The sequence below is a fragment of the Pelecanus crispus genome, chromosome 5, assembly GCF_030463565.1.
Source record: "Pelecanus crispus isolate bPelCri1 chromosome 5, bPelCri1.pri, whole genome shotgun sequence".
In the NCBI taxonomy this organism is placed as follows: Eukaryota; Metazoa; Chordata; class Aves; order Pelecaniformes; family Pelecanidae; genus Pelecanus; species Pelecanus crispus.
In genome coordinates, this window is record NC_134647.1 from 63907915 (window position 1) to 63927019 (window position 19105).

General features: G+C 38.7%; 1 protein-coding gene across 4 annotated transcripts in view; it reads right to left on the reverse strand.

Annotated features, from left to right (window-relative positions):
• NFIA (nuclear factor I A) overlaps positions 1–19105 on the reverse strand; it is a 247552-nt gene that overhangs the window by 35280 nt on the left and 193167 nt on the right. For 3 of the 4 annotated variants that reach the window (XM_075711626.1, XM_075711624.1, XM_075711625.1), the window contains one exon: positions 10754–10882. The exons of the other annotated variant lie outside the window; for it this stretch is intronic. In XM_075711626.1, the coding sequence (XP_075567741.1) occupies positions 10754–10882 (129 nt within the window). The remainder of the gene's footprint in view (positions 1–10753; positions 10883–19105) is intronic. 4 annotated transcript variants of the gene reach the window in all.

Here is a 19105-nt window from a genome sequence, read left to right on the forward strand (position 1 = left end):
AGGAAACAAGAAGCAGCATATCCCCCACTCCTTGTTATGGAAATGCTCACAGTTATTCCATGGCCAAGGCAAACACCTGTGTGCCCAGCCTGTTCAACCTGTCTGCACATCTGGGCTTATCTCTTGTTTTTTTACAAACCTAGTTAATTATTTCTTATTCTCTTTTAAGACAAATAGTTTTGCTCTGAGTTTGCATTTAAATTAATACTATATTTGAAAACTCTTCACATAAAGAACCCAGATCCTCAAAGGAAGAAATGAAGGATGTTTTCCTGTCCCCAAACTCCTGGGAGAGGCTGTAACTTTGAAGTGTGCTGTTAAAGGTAGAGATAATGTGGGATTCACCTTAGTAAATGTGGGTGTCTACCATGGAGCTAGTTATCTTAGAATCAATGGAGAACTAAACAGAACTAATGGTGTCTAAGGACCTGTACATCTCATCCAAAACCAGACCACTGCCTTTGACTAGACTTCATTGACCACACTGACATGAAGGGACCCCACTGGTACTAGCTCCAAGGTAGACACCTCCAGTCTACGCATGCATCTGCAGTTAGGTGAATTCCACCCAAAGTGTCAGCCTCTGATCTCACGTACACCAGCCCCTGAGGTGTAATTGCTTTAATGACACTTATGTCATAGCCACTTTACAGGTACGAATGTATCATCACCTTCTCCTGGAAGCAACAGTCATCTCAGATCTTGTAAAAATATTTTGCCACAAATATTTGTTCAACAAAAGTTGGTGGTAAGCATTTTGATGACAACAAAATTTTCATTAGCATACAACATTTCTGTAATTTTTTTGATATAAACCATATTATTCCTCTCTTCCTTCATATCTTTTATATCTTTTATATCTTATAGTTCCCCCTTTCTTTGTATGACAAATGGAAGGTGAAGGATGACGATAAAAGTGAGAAATGAAAATTTATGTGACAAACATCTAATTAAGTAAGAAATAGATTGGGATTTTTTAAACTTTTATAAAAAAAATTCATTTTAGCACCAGGTCTGTTGATACTATTTGAAATTGTTATGCAACTGCACTGTCCTTTGTACACATCTGGGAACAAATTAATTCCTTTTCTTCCACTGGGTGAAAAGGAGGTAGAAATGTTATTTCAACGAAACAAGAAGGAATAAAAAATTGTACCCGGGGAACATGTGGAAATTCAAAGCTAGGCCTGAGACCACACTGTATTTATCTTTTCCAAGGTATGGCTCTTCATTTGATAATTTGATGTGCTGTATGAAAGACACGTTAGGCTTATTAGAAATACTCATAGGCATGTCAGTGGGTCTTTGTCTGTTGCCTTGACCTCCTCAGCATGTCAAGGTAGAAAACAAAGTGGAAAGCATTTGTTGGTGATCTTCCCAAAGAGAGAGAGTAAGAAAAAAGAATGCAGAAATGATCAACAATAATTCAGGAAGGTAAAGTGCCGCAAGAAGGAGAAAGTGGTTCCTCTTTGGAGTCTTGTCCAACTCCTCAGCACAGCCTTGAAGGGCTTTCTGCTGACCAGGGGAAGGAAAGCAGACTAACTCTGGTGTATGCAAAAATGGCCTTTCAAACAAATTCTGAGTGCAGAACACAACTATGTTTCCTAATATATATGGATCCTCACAAACATTTTTAATCAGTTAGACAACGTGAGGTAGTGGAGCAGGTTGCTATTTTCCCTGTTTGCCTCTAAAAGAGGCAAGTGACCATGGAAAAGCCCCTTCAGTCATGATTTTCAGAAATGCTTAATAAAAATTATTAAGTCATTGCTTCTGAAAATCATGCTTAGAGTGATGCATTTTCCTGTGTATAAGAAGGGGCTATTACTACTTATGTGCTTCTGATGGGATATTACAAGTCTCAATCAGTGACTGTAAATTCTTTGAGATCTTCAAATGGAAGATAAAACAGGTCTTTGTCTATTATTTATTTACTTATTGACTTATTATTTATGTATCCCTAAGCAGCTCCATGCTGCTAAACCATATTTCTCCTGGCGTCTTGCAGCCTGTGACATTTATATTTTATTATTGACCTCACTAAATGACATAAAATATAAGTTCCACAACCTATGAAAATATGTGTATTCCAGATCAGAGCTTCATTTCTACCTGCTGTAGGTATGGAGGAGTTGGACAATCTGGCATTATTAAATCTGTTATTTGTGTGTGGGGGTTGGAGGCAGGAGTTATCCTTCCATCTCAAGGCAAGCATAAATATTTCAAAGCACACATGATTCTAATTCCATTGAAGCTCATCTGAAACATCCCAGACTTTTTATTGAAAATGAGATGATAATGTATGGTGGCCTGCAACAGATATACCGGTATTTTAAAACTACTGCTATTGGGCCAAGTAATTATGCAGTACAGCTGTTGCGTGCTATACTGGATTTTTTAGTGTTTTATGAGTTTGTGGTGCTGTGCAGCACAGGAGTAAGAGGATTTTTCAGAACGCTGAATTCAAATGTCTGATTAAGCAGGCCTGTCTTGTCTTTTCCCTTCTTTGTGGTAGCCAATAACAAAGTAACTAATAAAATAAGTTGCATTCATTGATTAGGTTAGCATTTCATATGTCTAAGGCAAATGAAGAAGAGACAAAATTGTGAATTCTGTTCAACAGAATGATCAGATAATAAAGAATCAGTTAATTTGAAACAGGTTATAGTCTTCTTCAGATATTTAGTACCCTTCTCAGGCCCTTCTCTGGGAACAAAGGAGCAGTCCTAATAAAGACGCATGGGATCCTTTCTCCCTAGGAGCGCTCGCTGATGTGGTAAAGGGATTTCGTGATTGCACCTGCAGTGCTCAGACAGATTTCTCCACCAGCACAGCCCAACATATGGGGGAGACATATTGATCCATCCACCTTCCATCTCCTCTTCCAGAAAGCCTTGCCAACCCCTTCAAGTCCAGATGACTGGATGTAATTTCTTTCTTCATAAAGTCGTTTGAAGTCTTTGAAAGGGTCATTTAGTGTTGCTCTTCTCCCACTCAGGAAAAGCCTACTATCACCCTGCACTCCTTGCCTGTTCAAAGTAGTTGTCGGGGGAATAAAAACCACTGTTCCTTCACAGGCACAAGGGCTAGTCCATCAGACCAGGCCAACAGTGGATTGGCTTCACTAGGGCACAATGCTCAGATACCTCCTCTATAAAGTGATAATTAAGTTTACTAATAGCTCATTAAACATTGATCAATCTTCCTAGAAATAGTAACATTATAATCATAATGAAACAGGATCATTTTTATCAGCTTGTTTTTGAGGCCATTATAATTGGCTTCATTACAATTAAGAAAGTATTTTTTAAAAAGTCATTTCCCTGGAAATGTTATAGAACAGTTTGTTCTGCTAGATATTTCCACTTCAGGCTTCTAAGTTGCTTTAACTCCCTGCATGCTGTAAGCTTTCTCCTAGCATTTAAGTGATGCAAGTGCCAGTTCAAATTATGCAAGATGTATCCCACCCTTTGTACCCCAAAGGTACTTATTCTGAAAATTGACCATATTAGAGTACTAATTGGCTAAGCCACCATGCTGGCTGATGTGAAATGCTTTCAAACACCATGAAACAGCTGTGTTTATCGGAAATATGAAGAGTGACTTTTTAATAAGGAGATCTGGCAATAATCCAAATTTGTTGAAAGGAACTTACACTTCTGTGTATAATACAATACAAGAGGTAAAGAATAGAAGCCTAAAACAATAGCTTTAAGCCCACAGATTTTTGTGATGAAAGCAGTTACCCAAACAAGAAAAAAATAATTAAGAAACTTGGGCTGGGATTTGCAGAGGTCCTGAGAGAATTCATTAACTGCTTTTGAATTTCAATGGGAGCTGTGTCCCCGTAACTCTTTCAAAGGTTTCTGAAAGTCCCCATTTTTCTTACTGCCCATTAGGAATAGACTTTAGGGTGATAAATGTAGAGCGATCTTACTCAGGTTAGCAAGGACTTGCCTCTACTTAAATACTGAGCTGCTGAGGGCAGGACTGATCAGTCTTAGGTCCAGCCCATTGAAGGGAATTCAGATCAGTGGAAAACTTAAGCATTGCTTAAGTCCCATAATGCTGCAAAGTGGCTGTTTAGTAATACGTCTGTCAGGTCCATGGACGAGCTAAAGTCAAACTGATCCCGTCTTGCATTCCTATTTGCAGTAACAAGACTGGGAAATCGTGGGGAGGGAGAACAAAAACAGGCCTTACCCTCTTAGCATGGGTAAAATTTAGGTATCACTGATTCTTACTTCCACATTATATAGGCAAACACAGATGAAACATTCATAATATAATATAAAAAGCTGATCAATGCAAGATATCTACAAATACCCTAAATATGATGGATGGAGGATCTGTTCCTGCCCATGGACATCAAAAAGAAGGACTAAATTGCAGAATGTCTACACCTCAGCTCCAGAAGTCAAGTGCAGGTGGTTGGCTAAGCACTGTTGAAAAAACACACCCATGGTATCTCCAAGTCGGGGCTGGCTATCAGCCCCTTTTTGCTGCTCTGAAGAGTGGTATAAGGCACCTGGACCCTTTGTTCTGAAGTACTCTTTCTGCAAGAGATTTTGCAGTAGCAAGTGGGAGGCAGAAGGATGTTTTGCCAGGGCCCACGGAGTTTCTAGCAAAAGGAAAATATGCTTAAAGCTGTGTTTGGGCACAGGGTTTATTGGTGTACTCTGGATTGTGAGTGTTAGAGGCTGCTTTTGAAAACCTGTAGAGCTGAACTGAGCGCTGGTTCCAGATTCTGGCATAGGCAGGGGGCCAGCTAAGTTAGCTATTTTGAGCAGAATGTTTTAAAACATGTCAAAATTCTTCTGCCTTTGGGAGATCAGAATACTATAGGACTGATTACATAGGTACAGAAATAAAAATCATACCTATAGAAAGCACCCCTCCCTTCCAAAACCATAGCTAGAGGTCAAAACCCCCTCATTTAACCTATTTGTAGAATTCCTACTTCACATCAAATGCTGGCAACTTTTGCATATTATTATTGGTTTTAATACACATAATGTATTCCCATATATAAGATAAAAACTACTGCTAGGAGAATATATCGTGTCTTTCTTATAATGAAATGCAGTTGATAACTTTACAATAGAAATGTAAATTCTCTTAAAAACCACAACCTTTATGTGTGTGATGATATAATTCTGCTTTGATACTAAAAAGGGCATGGTAATGGAATCTGTGACTTTGGAGTGATATATTGCTGTTAAGTTAATAGGACTCCACATTCCCATTTCTAATATCAGTGGTTTTTTCCCCTTTCATTCTGTAGATGGTAAGCTGATACTACATAAACATTGTTAAAGCTATAGTTCCACGCTACAGTAATTCACTTAACTTTAACATGATTTATGGTTCTGTCAATAGAGGAGGTTGGAAATCCAGAGCTCTGATGCTTAAACATGGGTTCCATATTTAAAGCAATAATGTGCTTTTTGTGTGTGTCTGAAGCTAGAAGAATTTAGCATAAAGCAGAGATAAAAATATTATAGTTCACTGCACTGTTTAAAGCATATAGTTTAACTTCATGGATACATCAAAGAGAGCAAAGAAACTGAACACAGGATCAGTAAAAGCATGGGTAAAATACTTTGTTCCTGCAGCACTTTATTTTTATATTATTTTTTAGGGATGCATGAAATCCTATTAGTATTTTTAACACTCCCCTTTTTTCATTCTTTTGCTCAGTTAGATCAGCTCCTTTTGTCAGGATGAGTTTAAATCTGGGTCCACTGTGTTAATCACCCCCCATTCTTCTTTCTGGCACTTACCCTCCAGGCATTTTGCCTCTTTAGGAGATTAAGCGACCAAGTCATCTTGTTGCTCTAACATGTCCTCACTGGAGCAACATATTAACACAATTCCTCTGCAAAAGAGCCCTCTTTAGAAGTTTGCTGCAGGGATGACAAATTAACCCAGCATGGTGTCCCACACATCTATCTCAGTACAAATTATTAGTGTAATAGAGCTTTTAGTTATGCATTTATGTAGTAATTATTGAACGGTTATACAAAACGAAGCTGAGCAATCATGGCCCTTTATGAGGCAATCTCAGTGGGTGGCCTTACAGTTAATTTAGGATAGGACTGTCTAAGCAGTTCACTCACACACAAATTAGCTGAACAGCCTGCTCCTTTAAATATTTCCTATGTCACAGGCTAACTCTTTACAATACAACAAAGGTAGAGTTTTAATTACACGGTTCCTGACTTTTGTTTAGCTGAAGCTTTAACCGTTTGCAAGCCTTCCTCTCTGCCCTCCCCTGCCTGGGATATGGGAGTAGACGGCAGTTTGGGTAGGGTATCTAGTAATTACTAAACCCTGACCTTGAGGCCATCTGTTAGGAAACTGTTTTTTCCTTCAGCATCATATTATTTCAAAGTGAGTGGAGAAAATAAAAATCTTCACCTCACAGTCAGCTATTCTGACATTGTAAACTGGAGCATTGCTTTTCGTTGTCGCAAAAGCAACGCTCATATGTTGGTCAGTGTTATGCTATTTATGGTTTCTACTCAACTTTCTTACACTTGTGGTGTGGGTCTCTCATCTTTTGGCTGTCTTACATTACTGTCCCCTGATGTGAGGTGTCTGTACTGGAATGAACTTGCACCGCTTTGTGTTTGTCAAAATTCAAAGGAAAGTAGAAGGTTACATTAGTCTGCCAGCTGACAGCATCGAGGAGCAGCCACAGATAGTTGTATGGAATAGGATATTACAAAATGTCCTTTTACACTGTGTAGCTCTGGAGTGAGTTAGGAATTATCACTTTGATTTGCTTGAAACTGGCTGACAGGATAGCTAACAGGCACTGATATTTTGGTGACCTTGTGAAGAATTTTGATAGAGAAGGCACAACGTCTTCCCAGATATGTGACACAAAGTTTTTGCCACTTTGGCATGAACAGAGAGTACTATCCTGCAGAGTTTCCCTGGTAGGCCTTGTCCTGATAAAAATCTCAATGGAAATGCTTATTATGGAGGAAATTAATATAATGGGAACCACTTCACTAGTTGACTTTCATCCCTTCTTCTCTTTCTGCTCACACACCCACTTCCTTGGGTTCTTCCCTTCGTGCTGTATTTCTTGTTTCTTGTAATTGTGTTTCTCCTTCATTTATCTTGCTAACATACCATCTCATTCTAATTTTTTTTCTTTCCTTGTCTTTTCTTTCTTCCTTTTTGGCTTGCAGGATCTATGCTGTCATATTCTGTGGAAATGCTTGAATGCTCTACAGCACAGGCTGCTGTATATCCTAGGTTTACAAGATCATGGTCAATTTAACGTTTCAGCCAGCTCCAGATATAAAGTCACTAGAGTGTAAGTAGCAATACATGGAAGCCTAAAACTACTTATGTAAATACTGCTGTCACCCATAGTAGTTAAATCCTTCACCGTCTGGTAAAGAGTTCAAGCGGACTAGTGTCTGGGAAACTTTTTAAGATGCCAGCAATACATGATGGCTTTTCAATACTGGAGTACTGTGGTGAGCTACACTGACCACCAAATAATCTAACTTGCAGGTAACAAAAGTATGCTGCGTAGGAGATAGAGATTGAACTGCTTGAATTTTCAATGCTTTGAAATAAATTCTAAAGCTGATAGAGATGCAAAAGCCACCCTATAGGTGATCAATTTACCATCTGCCAGACACTGAATCCTAACCACGCTGGTCCAGAGAAGACATATGGTGCATTCATAGAGTCATGCCCAAAAAACTGCCATCATCAAGTGAGGCTCCATGAATCACTTTGTTAGCTTATCACCAAAGAAACTTGGATCTTACCACCATCTGTTGGAACTACTGAGGAGTCACTGAAGCATTGGCATCCATGTGCCAGCACTCACTGCACATCTGGTCCTTTGGTCAGCCAGCTCAGATCCTCTCTGCTGGCTACTGCCCAGCTGGGCTGAGTACTGGCAGCAGCACCAATGCAGATAGGAAACTAGTGCACAGCCTTCCACAACACAACACAGCACAGTACAGACAATTTCATGAGAACAGAGGTTTTCCAACTGGTTCATTGAATGGAGCACCTTATAGATAAGAAATCCTATTAAGGATCTACTCCTCCTCCAAGCAAGTTTTGTTTCCAAAATGACTCGCTGTGGGGATTACTGGGAAGGGCACTCAGTATCCTGGAATACCCCAGCATAAGACGTGCACTGTGTTCTACGGAATGTTTGGAAGTGTGTGAAAGATTCGGGAATATTCCTGAGAAGTTATAAATCACTGGTTGTCAATGACAACACCTGCCATGAATAGTCTACAGCTTCTTCTCTGCTGTCTATTTTGATCATGCTTTACAAATGCATCTCATATGCACATTCAAGTGATAAACTTGCACATATGAACATCAGAAGGAGATTGAACCTTCTTGTAATCGTTCAGTTGGCTGAGGAGCTTACTCTGATGGTGACCTACTTACTCATGACTTTCCTTTTTATGAAATATCTCTGCAGGCTGAAGATTAAATCCTGCTCTTACTTTTCTGAAAACCACTCAGAGTGACCTGCCACTGACCATTTACATAATGCATATGTATCCAAAGAGAATGCAACATGTGTGTACTTTATTATACCTGTAATTTCTGCAGAAAGGTACAACTTCCAGGAACTAATGGTGGATATGAATTGCTCAAAGATTATATCCTCTTATATGACTGCATTATACTCTTTATGTTGCCTCTTTTGATACCTGAAAAGCTTCTCTCTTCTGCTTACTGCCCCAAAGTGCACTGGAGGGAATGGGATAAAGAACAAAGCTGGATTTGCAGAAAATAATCCATCTCAGTATATCACCCTTTACTAACAGAACGATTGTTGCAGAAGAGAAATAAACACAGCCAGTGTGCTGTGGAAGAAGAATACTGAAGAGGAATGTCCAACAAGAACAAAGAACGAAGTCTGGAACAAGATTTTTCCAGGATGATGACACTTGAAGAATCCATGGATGGATTCAGAGGGATTTTTTCTGAAAGTCTGTAAGACTATGTTTGAACAAGCATAAAATAAAAGATGCTTCTAAATGATGTTGCAGAAGAACAGGTTTTGCTTAACCTGTTAGGAACCATGATGATAAGAAACTGTGTTACTTCTTTATGGAGTTAGTAAAGACATCTCCTTCCAAACAAACAAAATTTGGCAACTGTAATAATTGTATTTGCTCTTTCAAATTCTGGCTGTATTTGAATGTTCTTCTCTCATAGCCAGTGGATAACCCCTGGTGCACAAAAAAGGTCTTGTTAAAACATACTGTAGATGAGATTTAAACAAGACCTCACCAGTGATACATCTCTCTCAACCACACAAAAATCCAAAATACAGAAGGTCTAAACAGGGGCAGACAAAGGCATTCAATGATCTTAAAAAATAAGTGTGAGTTAAAACGTAGCTAAATACAGAAAGGGCTATTAACTGATCAATCAACAACTCATATCTAAACAGCTGAACTTGTAAAACATAGGAATTCAGTCAGCTGATGTGCACTGAATATAATGTTAATGGAACATTCATATTATTCATACTTATATCACCAATTATCAAGGCTTTTAAAAGAAGATATATTTGCCAGATAGCTCAGATCCAAATTTCAAGGGAAATCTGTATAGAACTTTAGATGCCTAAACATCTTCTGAGGATCTAGGTGTGTGTCTAAGGGTAATAAATAATTTTGATGGGATTAACCACAGCAAATCAAACTACAATAAGTAGATTTAACAAAGCACAAATAACCAAGAAGTGCAATTCTGACCTCGCTTCATCTTAGAGCAATTCCACTACTTCACACTGCATCACCTGGACTGTGCAGACAAAGAGGCTCCCTCCTGGTTTATGCTGCCCTCAGTAAAACCACACTAATGCCAAACAGACATTTCAAAATAATTTCTAATATGAATTGCTAATATGTCTTTTTATGCTTCACCATTCGACCAATTCCTTAATAATCTTCTCTAAATGAGACAAAATTTCATAGCAGAAAGAAACATGTCACAACCATTCATTCCTGTTTTTATATCTTCCAAAGAGGTTTGTAAGAAGATTCATTCATTTGTGTATAATACTATGCCCAAGTGAGTTCCTTTTCAAACGTGAACTGAGTATTGCATTTAGTTTTCTAGGCTAAATGCAAATGCATCTTTCTAACAAAAATGTATAAGCACGTCTAGACCCAGAGGACATCTCTTTTACTTGGGAAGTCAGTCAGAAGAGTTCTGTGAAGAAAACCAGCCAAAGCACTGCAGGAACCAACTTCAAAGGAGTCCCCTAACAAGGTGGTTCTTCAGCACACTGATACCAACAACACGAGCACTAAATGACTGGCAGAAACAAAGCCATAGTGCTGGAAGACAGGTGTGCTTCAGGAGTGAGCGATGGGTCGCTATCTCCAGCAGTTGGACTGAATCTCTGTTATGCATGGACACAAGCAGAAGACACTGTCTGTACTACATTCTGTCCCTTTCCCCACCCTCTTCAAATAAAAACCCCAAGCCCCCAGAAACCAGCGTTTCCACCTTAGGCACTGTTGAATGGTCATCAGGAGTTTTACCGAACGGCCCAGACTAGCAAAACCAAACACAGGTCTTGACAACAAAAACCTCTGGGTTATCAAGCTTTTGAAGCGCAGCCTCTCACTGGGTGGGTCACACATGGAGATGACTTTCTGTGGAAAGGCGCTGGGATGGTCACTGGGTGCCATGGCTAACGTTTAAGCTGCCTAGGGGCTCTTGGGTTAGGCCTCACCTCTGGGTCCTGTAATGACAGGTCGATGGTGCTGTGTGAAAGCCGTTCCAAGGGAGGAGGTCTGCGAAGGCGAGGGACTGCTGAAACCAGACTTCTCTGACTTCTTTAATGTAGTTGGCGATGGCATTCCTGGCAAGAATGATTGATAAGTGCAATTTAATAATGCTAGGTCATGGAACGACAGCCTATGCATTGTGAAAGTGGGTGCAGAAGCAGCTAGATAAACTTAAAGGACAAATGAAACGGAATACAACAGCAAGCGGGAAGCTCACTTTTATCTGTGGTCTTTTTTGAGGCAGAAGCGGCCATGGTCTGCTCTGAGCAATGAGTACTAAAAGGCAGCCATATTTTTCTTTTAAATCTGAAATATGGATAAGATGCAGCTTATTATTGCTACTGAAACCTACTCTGCTTTATTTTTAGAAATCTGTAATAGCTGGAGCATTTGGATTTTTACAGTCTTTTTATGAGTTCTGTCTTTCACTCACTGGTTTAGTAGATTATTGCAAATGGATCTTTTAAATGTGCTGCACGACTCAAGGCACAACTAGAGAATAAAGTTTTCTGAGTTCAAACTCTGCCTTTCCTTACTCTCTTGACTTCAAAGGTATTTGAAAGCAATACGTTTATGTGGTTCCCTTTTGCTTTCAAAATTTTTTAAAGGGTGAATGGTATTTGTGTCTTGGTATTAGAAGCCACACTGGAATTATTTCAGAGTTGTTATTATGCCCTTGAACTGTTATATCAAAGGCTTCCAATGAAAATCAGAGTTAAGTTGCCATTGGGTGAAACCTGTCCCATGGACAGGCAGAAATGGTGTAATGCTAATATGACCCATTCGTTTTACTCTGTAAGAATAACTCCTGTTGATATCGTATCAAGTCCATGGCACCAAAGAAATAAGTGGAATGAATATATTGCCTTTTCTGCATATGATTTATGCTTAGATAAAAGAATATTACAGCATACAGATGACGATTATGTATGTGTGCCTGTATTATTCTCTATATTTTTATAGTTCTAGAGGCATATGGGTATTCTGATTATCTGCACATACTCTGAAAACACATAATTTCCAGTATATACAGTACATCAGACATTTTGCATATCCACAGGGATATAGCAAAATAAAGGTGCAGAATAGTTGAGGTTTCAGGTGCAAAAGCAAAATATCAGATAATGTGGAAGTTGAACTTCCACTAGCAAAGTCATTCAACCTTATTTCCAACTTTGTATTTTATAGAATTTAATTGCTAAAAAGTAGAGAGAGAGGCCTGGACAGTATTATCTCTAGACCATATTATTAACTTTATATTTAATAACACTAGTTTTATAGTCCCTGGGATGTTGATTGCAATATGCAGGAGCCTTCTTGTACTTATATGCTGCACTGCTGGGGTCTTAATGGTTTCAGTGAGGTTTTGCAGTATATATTTCAGAAAGTTAAATAAAGTAAGGGAGTGGTTAGAGTTCCAGTACTGTACTTGCAGCTTTCTGTCTTGAAACTGTTTGCTACAAGGGTTTGCTGTTGTGGTAGCTTTTTCCTCATAGCAAGAAAGGTTACATACCTAATCTTTTAAAAATAAAAGTTTAGAACTGACTGACTATTGTCCAAGAAAACTAGTGGGCTGGGTTTTTTTTCATGTTGTTCTTAAGGACTTTGGAGTAGGGACAAAAGCAAAAAGAGTTGGTTTGGTTTGGGGGTAAGACAGAAAAGGAGACTGAACTAAAGTATTTCAATGAAATATTCCAATGCAGCCTGCTGAATTTCTGCTCAAATGGCATATTGGGATGCAACTTGAGTTATTACTCTGTATTTGAGTGTCCATATTCATGTCAGGACAAGGATACTCGAAAGAAGTAATGGTGCTGTTGACCCATATTTCCCTATGATAGAGGAACTGGGGATGGAAACGCCAAATGAGACCCATATTTCCCTATGATAGAGGAACTGGGGATGGAAACGCCAAATGAGTGTCAACCCCAGCCCTAAACACAAAGTCAAGGGTCAGTGGCAATATTTGTGCTTGGGAGGGGATAGAGGAACTACACTGCTGGCAGCAGGGCCATGGGTACATCTCTTCTGTGCTTGGCTGTGGAGATAGGTTTGCCCCCAGGGCAGGTTTTAATGTAGCAGGCTCCATCCCTCTAAGTGCAAAATATCATGGACAGAACAAGTAACTATTTATGCACAGGGATTATCACAGTAAAAGACGCCTGCTTGTGAGCTGCTCTAATTGTAAGGTCTGCACAGCCCATGAGCACCTGTGCCCTGGGCAAGCAACAGAGGTCGTGGAAGGAGTAAGATCTCTAAGTCTATGCACTGTATAGTTCAGCTGGCTCATCACATCGCTACTTTCCCCATATCCTCTAGCGGCATACTCTCTTCAGGGTTATGGGAAAGATAATAAAGCTTTTGAGAAAAGGGAAGAAGCTATTCTTTTACTCCTGTGCTAAAAAACCCTGCTTGACTCATCTAAACCGTGGTAGCAGGAAGGGGCAGAGAGAACAATGAAATATGGTTTAAAGCTGTAGCAAGTTCATGTGATTGTGTCCAAACACTGGAACTTGCGGAGCTACAACAAAACTGATGAATGACCTTGCACTGTGGCAATGCTGAACATGGGGATGGATTTTATAAGGTTGACACAGCTGTTTTCATGTGAAAATAGAGATTTTAATGTATCACTATGTTATGAAATTGAGTAAAAACACAATTTGAAACACTGATAATTGGTTCCTACTTCTGTTATACTTGTTTGTTATCATTGTTCTGTTTGCCATTATCATCACTGCTCTGTTTTTTTTTTTTTATTTTTTTATTTCAGGGTATTCTGAAATGTATTGGTTTGGAACAGTCCAACTCTACCATGTTTTTATTTTGCTTGAGGCTTGTAATGACACATTTTATTTTGAGTGATCATATCCATCAGATCTCAAGAAAAAAATGGCTGCTTCCTAGTTCAGAAGAATATGCAAACAGGAGCTTAATTACATCACTTAATATTGACCAAGAGAAAGAATAAATGAGCTTGCCAGCTCATTTCCAAAGCATGTTTTGTCCTTTAAGAAGGAAGGGTATGACAGAAAGTTAGGCAGTGCAAAGCAATTAGCATCATTCACATTTTATGTTGCGCTAGCATGGTGCTCCAGCAGCAAAATTCAAACATTCTTTGAATGGGTTAATAAAAGAAGAAATACAGTCAGCATGCAAGAAAAAGGTTTCCAAGAACAAGCCAAAATATGTCCCATTCTTCTAAATTTATCACAGCCATGTCACATTATCCTTGAGACTGCCAGGAATGTCAATTTTTTTGCATTTTTAAAAAAAATCTCATTTAGCACCATATGTTTGGTTAATGTGCCTGATATATCCTGCGTATTCTTTAGTCCATCCATTTCTAATACTCATTTTCTTTTTTTTCCCCCTTGCTAAGCCATATGTTACAACGCTGGTCATTCTATCAAAGCTCCTTTTTGGAGCTGAGAGCGAGAGCGAGGGAACTCAGGTTTAATCACCCAGAAAAATTTAAATCTGATACTACAAGTCTCACTTTTAGGTAAGCAGTCTCAACACTTGAGTTAGCACGGTGTATATTCATAGCCTGATGCCTATGAAAATCAGGCCACCTATGAGATAGCGTGGCGTATATTAGCAAGCAGGAACTAAGATAAATGACTAAATATGGAATTAGGTGTTTAAATTTTGGCACCCATGTTCGAGACCCTGGGCTAGTTTTAAAGGTCTTCTGTTTCATACCTAATGAGTTTTAACACATTTAGTGGTCCCCAGTCTGCAGCCTCCCCTCCTGTGTTGCTCAGGGATGCAGGAAATTAAAAAGTTAAATCTGAAGCTACCCTGGGCAGAGCCCAGGGAGGATGCTGCTGCCTTGCATGGTTTTCCTCAGCATTGTTCCCAAGAGCTAATGAATATTGGGGACCACTGCACTGAAGACCAGATTTCAGCACTTCACATGGCCCCAAGGAAGGGGTAGTGCCAACTAATAAGGACACCTCTGAGTCCCGACTCTCTTCTGTCTTCTCTTTGGTGCAGGGCAGCAACAAATTACAATATCCCCCAACCCATCTCAGCTGTGCTGGCCAGTGAGTAGGGAATGAAGCCAAGGATCCTCCCCATTCCCTGCCTCTTTCTATCCATCTGCTCCGAGCAAGGAATAAACAAGAACAGCCAGAACACAACGGCTGGATAACCCAGGTGGGGCTTAAAAGTGTTTCTTACTATTCTGCGTATAGGACTGTTGTCCAAATCACTGTCACACCTGGCACTTTTAGGAAACACAGATTTCATAATTCAGGTCTGAGTCTCCTCTGAATGTTATTTAGAGTGCCAGAGAAGAAAATCAGACGTAGTCTATTTTCATCTTATGGCAGCTTTTAACTACAGAATAAATGGAAAAGTTAATTGCTAAATAAAAAAGCAAATAAAGGGATTTGTGGCATAAAACACAGATGGAAGTCTGAGTGGGTGTGTTACTTTAGCTTACTGTACTTGTGTTCATGTGATTGTATAAGTATATGTATGCCAAACATATATGGTCTTAGCCCGCTCCCATTAACATGAATCCATTTTTTTCACTGGACAGAGGGAAACAGATCAAAGACCATGATGGTGCTAAATGGAACAAGATGTGTACTTTCGTATTTTTTTCCAAAAGGAAATATTAATTTGACATTGGTTTTTCAGTTGAAAAGAATTTTAATTGCAGTACACAATAAGCAGAAAATTCAGACAACAATAATCTTGAAACTGTTAGCAGCACTATATTTCTATCAAGGAATTCGTGTGCCTTTTCAACATTAGAGCTTTCTGAATTTTCATTAATTTGGCATTTCCCTAAACACACAAGTTATTTTGTTCATTCCACATCATGCATCACACTCTTCTGCTCAATGCATAATGCAAGCGTAAATGGGATCCTTGTCCTTGAGAGACTCTGGTTACTGGAGCCATTGCACGGATGTTGAAGTCCCGCAGTAAGACTTTCCAAAACTCTGCACTTCGCAAACCTCCAGCCCAAGTTTAATCAGTGAATGCACAGGAATACTTCATGTTCCTCATCTTCTAAGGGGCACTGGAGCATTGTGATGGTTTTAATTCCTCTATCTCCTTATGTTTGCCAGTACTAGAAACGCACCACATAAGAGTCTTCCTTGAGTACAGCTAAAGATCTTCAAATTTTCATGTATGAGGCTGATACATATTTTAAATGGACCAGAAAATGATGCGTGAGAATTGAATGCCCAAATCCTTCCCCGAACAAATAAATATCTATGAACCTATTTTCCATATGCCACCTATGTGCCTTACTAAGAGGTACTGAAATTAGGATTAACTTTGATGGAGTGAATGGAGTCACAGCAGTATAAGAGGAGAACAATTCCCCTTCTCTCCAAATCTGTAACTATATCTCTATCTGTATCTGTATATCCATCCAATTTCACTTGATTAATTACTAACATTATTCTGACTGCACACATCTTAAACAATAACTTCATCTCAAGTTAGCCACATTGGTAGACCAGCTAATACTCATCTCCAAAGATGACTTTTGGATAATTACCCCAATATTCCCAGTAGCTCTCTGCCACTAGACTCTTGACGGAGATTTCATAACAAAAGCTATGAATGAAATATGGTTTGGATCTTCATTCTCAAGGGGCACTATGAAAAGGAATCACAGAAGCTCAGGTATTACCAGGTGGACCATGAACTCAACAAAATGCAGGACAAATAGATGATGCAGAAAAACAAGTTGGCTGTTGAAGTAAAAACTGGTATATGGGAAGAATTTTTCAAGGAATTTTCATCCTTCTGTGCAAATTATTCCACCAATTTCACTGAAATCAGTTATCAACAGAAATGCTGATCAGCTGCTTTTTTATCTGGGGAATTCTTAATTTCAAGCTTCTTGAAATTTTGATAGCTATACTACTGCCAATCATCGTAAGTCTGTTCTACTTAGTGCTGAGCAAACTTTATTTGTCATCAGCTGAGATATGATCACACTAACTGCCATCCATCAGTTTACTGTATTAGTTGCTCCAGTATACACAAAATACAACGCAGATGGAAATTCACTCATCCTAATGAAGTGCTCTTTAGTTTCTACATTCTGAATGGATACTTGCTCCCCTGGTCGCATTCTGAGTTACCATGATCACTGATTAACTACCTGCCAGTGAGTACCTCGCTTCACAAGACTAAATCCAGCTTAATAAACAGTGATTTTACAGAAGAAAAATGAAAGCTCCCCTTCTATCCACTTATCAAACTACTGCATATGCATCACCAACACACACAACCAGTTTCCTCAGAACTCGACATCTGACAGATCCTCAGGAAAACAGAGCTAATCTATCCGTACCCATCAACATCGTATCATAGGTGACTGCCAGATACTTAAGAAGCTATCCAAAAGAAATGTCACAACTCTTTTTCAAGACACTACAAAAGAAATGTTCCAAATAAAATAAAGCAAATGCACGTACAAGTAAATGAGCCAAAGAACTTAATAAAAAGAGATTGATTAAAATGAGGACCAGAATGTTCAAAAAGGGCTGAGAGAGAGAGGTGCCAAAGGCGCATTAAATGGATTCAATGGCTTTAGGTTTTAAATGTTTTTGGACTCCTCAGCAATTTTTAGCCAAAAATGTAATTCAAGTTAGAATCAAAATTCTGATGTCACTTAGGAAAAAGAAGGTTGAAATTTCTCCTTCGTAAATGAGCATTGCTCTATTTATGAAGGAGAAATATCAGTTTATACCAATGGAAAATCTTGTCTATAGAATTTTAAAACTGAGCAATACAAGATTCATCATTATTTTAAAAACCTACCCCTACCCCATTAAAATCTGCTTTAAATGTTCCCATAAGGTGTGTTATCTTATCTGTTTGCATCTATGTTTACGGCATCATCTGGACTGTTCTGAGTCTCTTAAGTTAGCCTTCATTCCTGCTTTGTTGTCCGAGTGGTTCTTTCAATAACTAATAAACTAGTCGTCAAGATACTACCAACTTCTTCAAAATATAATTGCATGAGTTTTATATTTGAAAACTTTAATGAGAAGTGTAATAAACAGCAAGATAATTTTCCCTTTGATTTAATGTTAGTTTCAGTATCGTTTTGCATTGTATAAATACGTATTGTAATAAGAACAAAAAAAATTCTAATGACGTCTTTAGATATCTCATCATTTAAAATTCATGACTACATTTGTTTCATTTCAAATGTTATTTGAGAGTTTTTCAGCATACTTGGCAGATTAGATATAGCAGCAGGGACAAACTGCAGCCATCCATAGGAGAATATACCTTTATGTGGGTGCTTTGGGGATGGAACATCTATAGCTGTAAGGCAAAAAATGCCATCATAAATTTGGATGGCATTTACAAAGCCCTCTAAAAAGTCTTTGCATATGATTATAGCTGAGGTATGATATTTTTGCAAGTAAAAGACCTAGAATAGATTTATGTTTCAACTATATCTTCCTGAGATGCATATGGATGCTAAATTGCAAGTGATACTAAATGGAATTTTAGTAACTGAACAGGATGAAGTCAAATTTTCTGGTGTTTTTTTTTTATTTTCTCAAAAATCCTTTGCTCATTATTTGCATGTCATCAAAAGATCATTGGCTATCCAGGCTATATATGACAATGAAGGCTGCTAAACACTAAAGGCATGAGATGGAGATGGGTAAATATGCAGATTTTTTTGACCCATGACTTCAGTTACTGCATGGTAATCTTTTTAAATGATTTTTATGATGACAAGACTAAGTTTGGTGTTAATATTGGTTTTGAAGACTTAATCGGTATACACTGCCATTGAACATATGTTTTAATTAATAAAAGAGTTGTGGTCTGGATTGAAAATTGCTCAGGTAATTTACCATGTACTGTAAAGTCACCTGATTTCTGCACAATTTGAGGTGAAGAGTTTATACATTATTCCAAAGAAAGAAAGAGTTGCAAACTGAATTCATGTGCATCGTACCAAACTGAAATGGATTTACAATTTGACAGGTCAAGAGTGTACTCATGGAACTGTTATGTATTGCTATCCAGTGGTTCTTGGTATTTTTACCATATGACTGCCCAGGTTTGACACTCACAGGACTGAACAGTCATCTCATTTCTCCGTAACAGAAAAAATAATTTGTAGCTGACCTACAGCTGCTGTGCTCTTTTACTGGAAAGTGTCCATTGCCAGTTGTACGCTGGTGAGCGCCCGCTGGAATGGCACTGCAGACCTGCCATCGGCAGCTCCTGTGGAAGGCTTGGCAGCTCCCAGGCAGCAGAGACTTAAACTGCTTTCCAACAGATCAGTC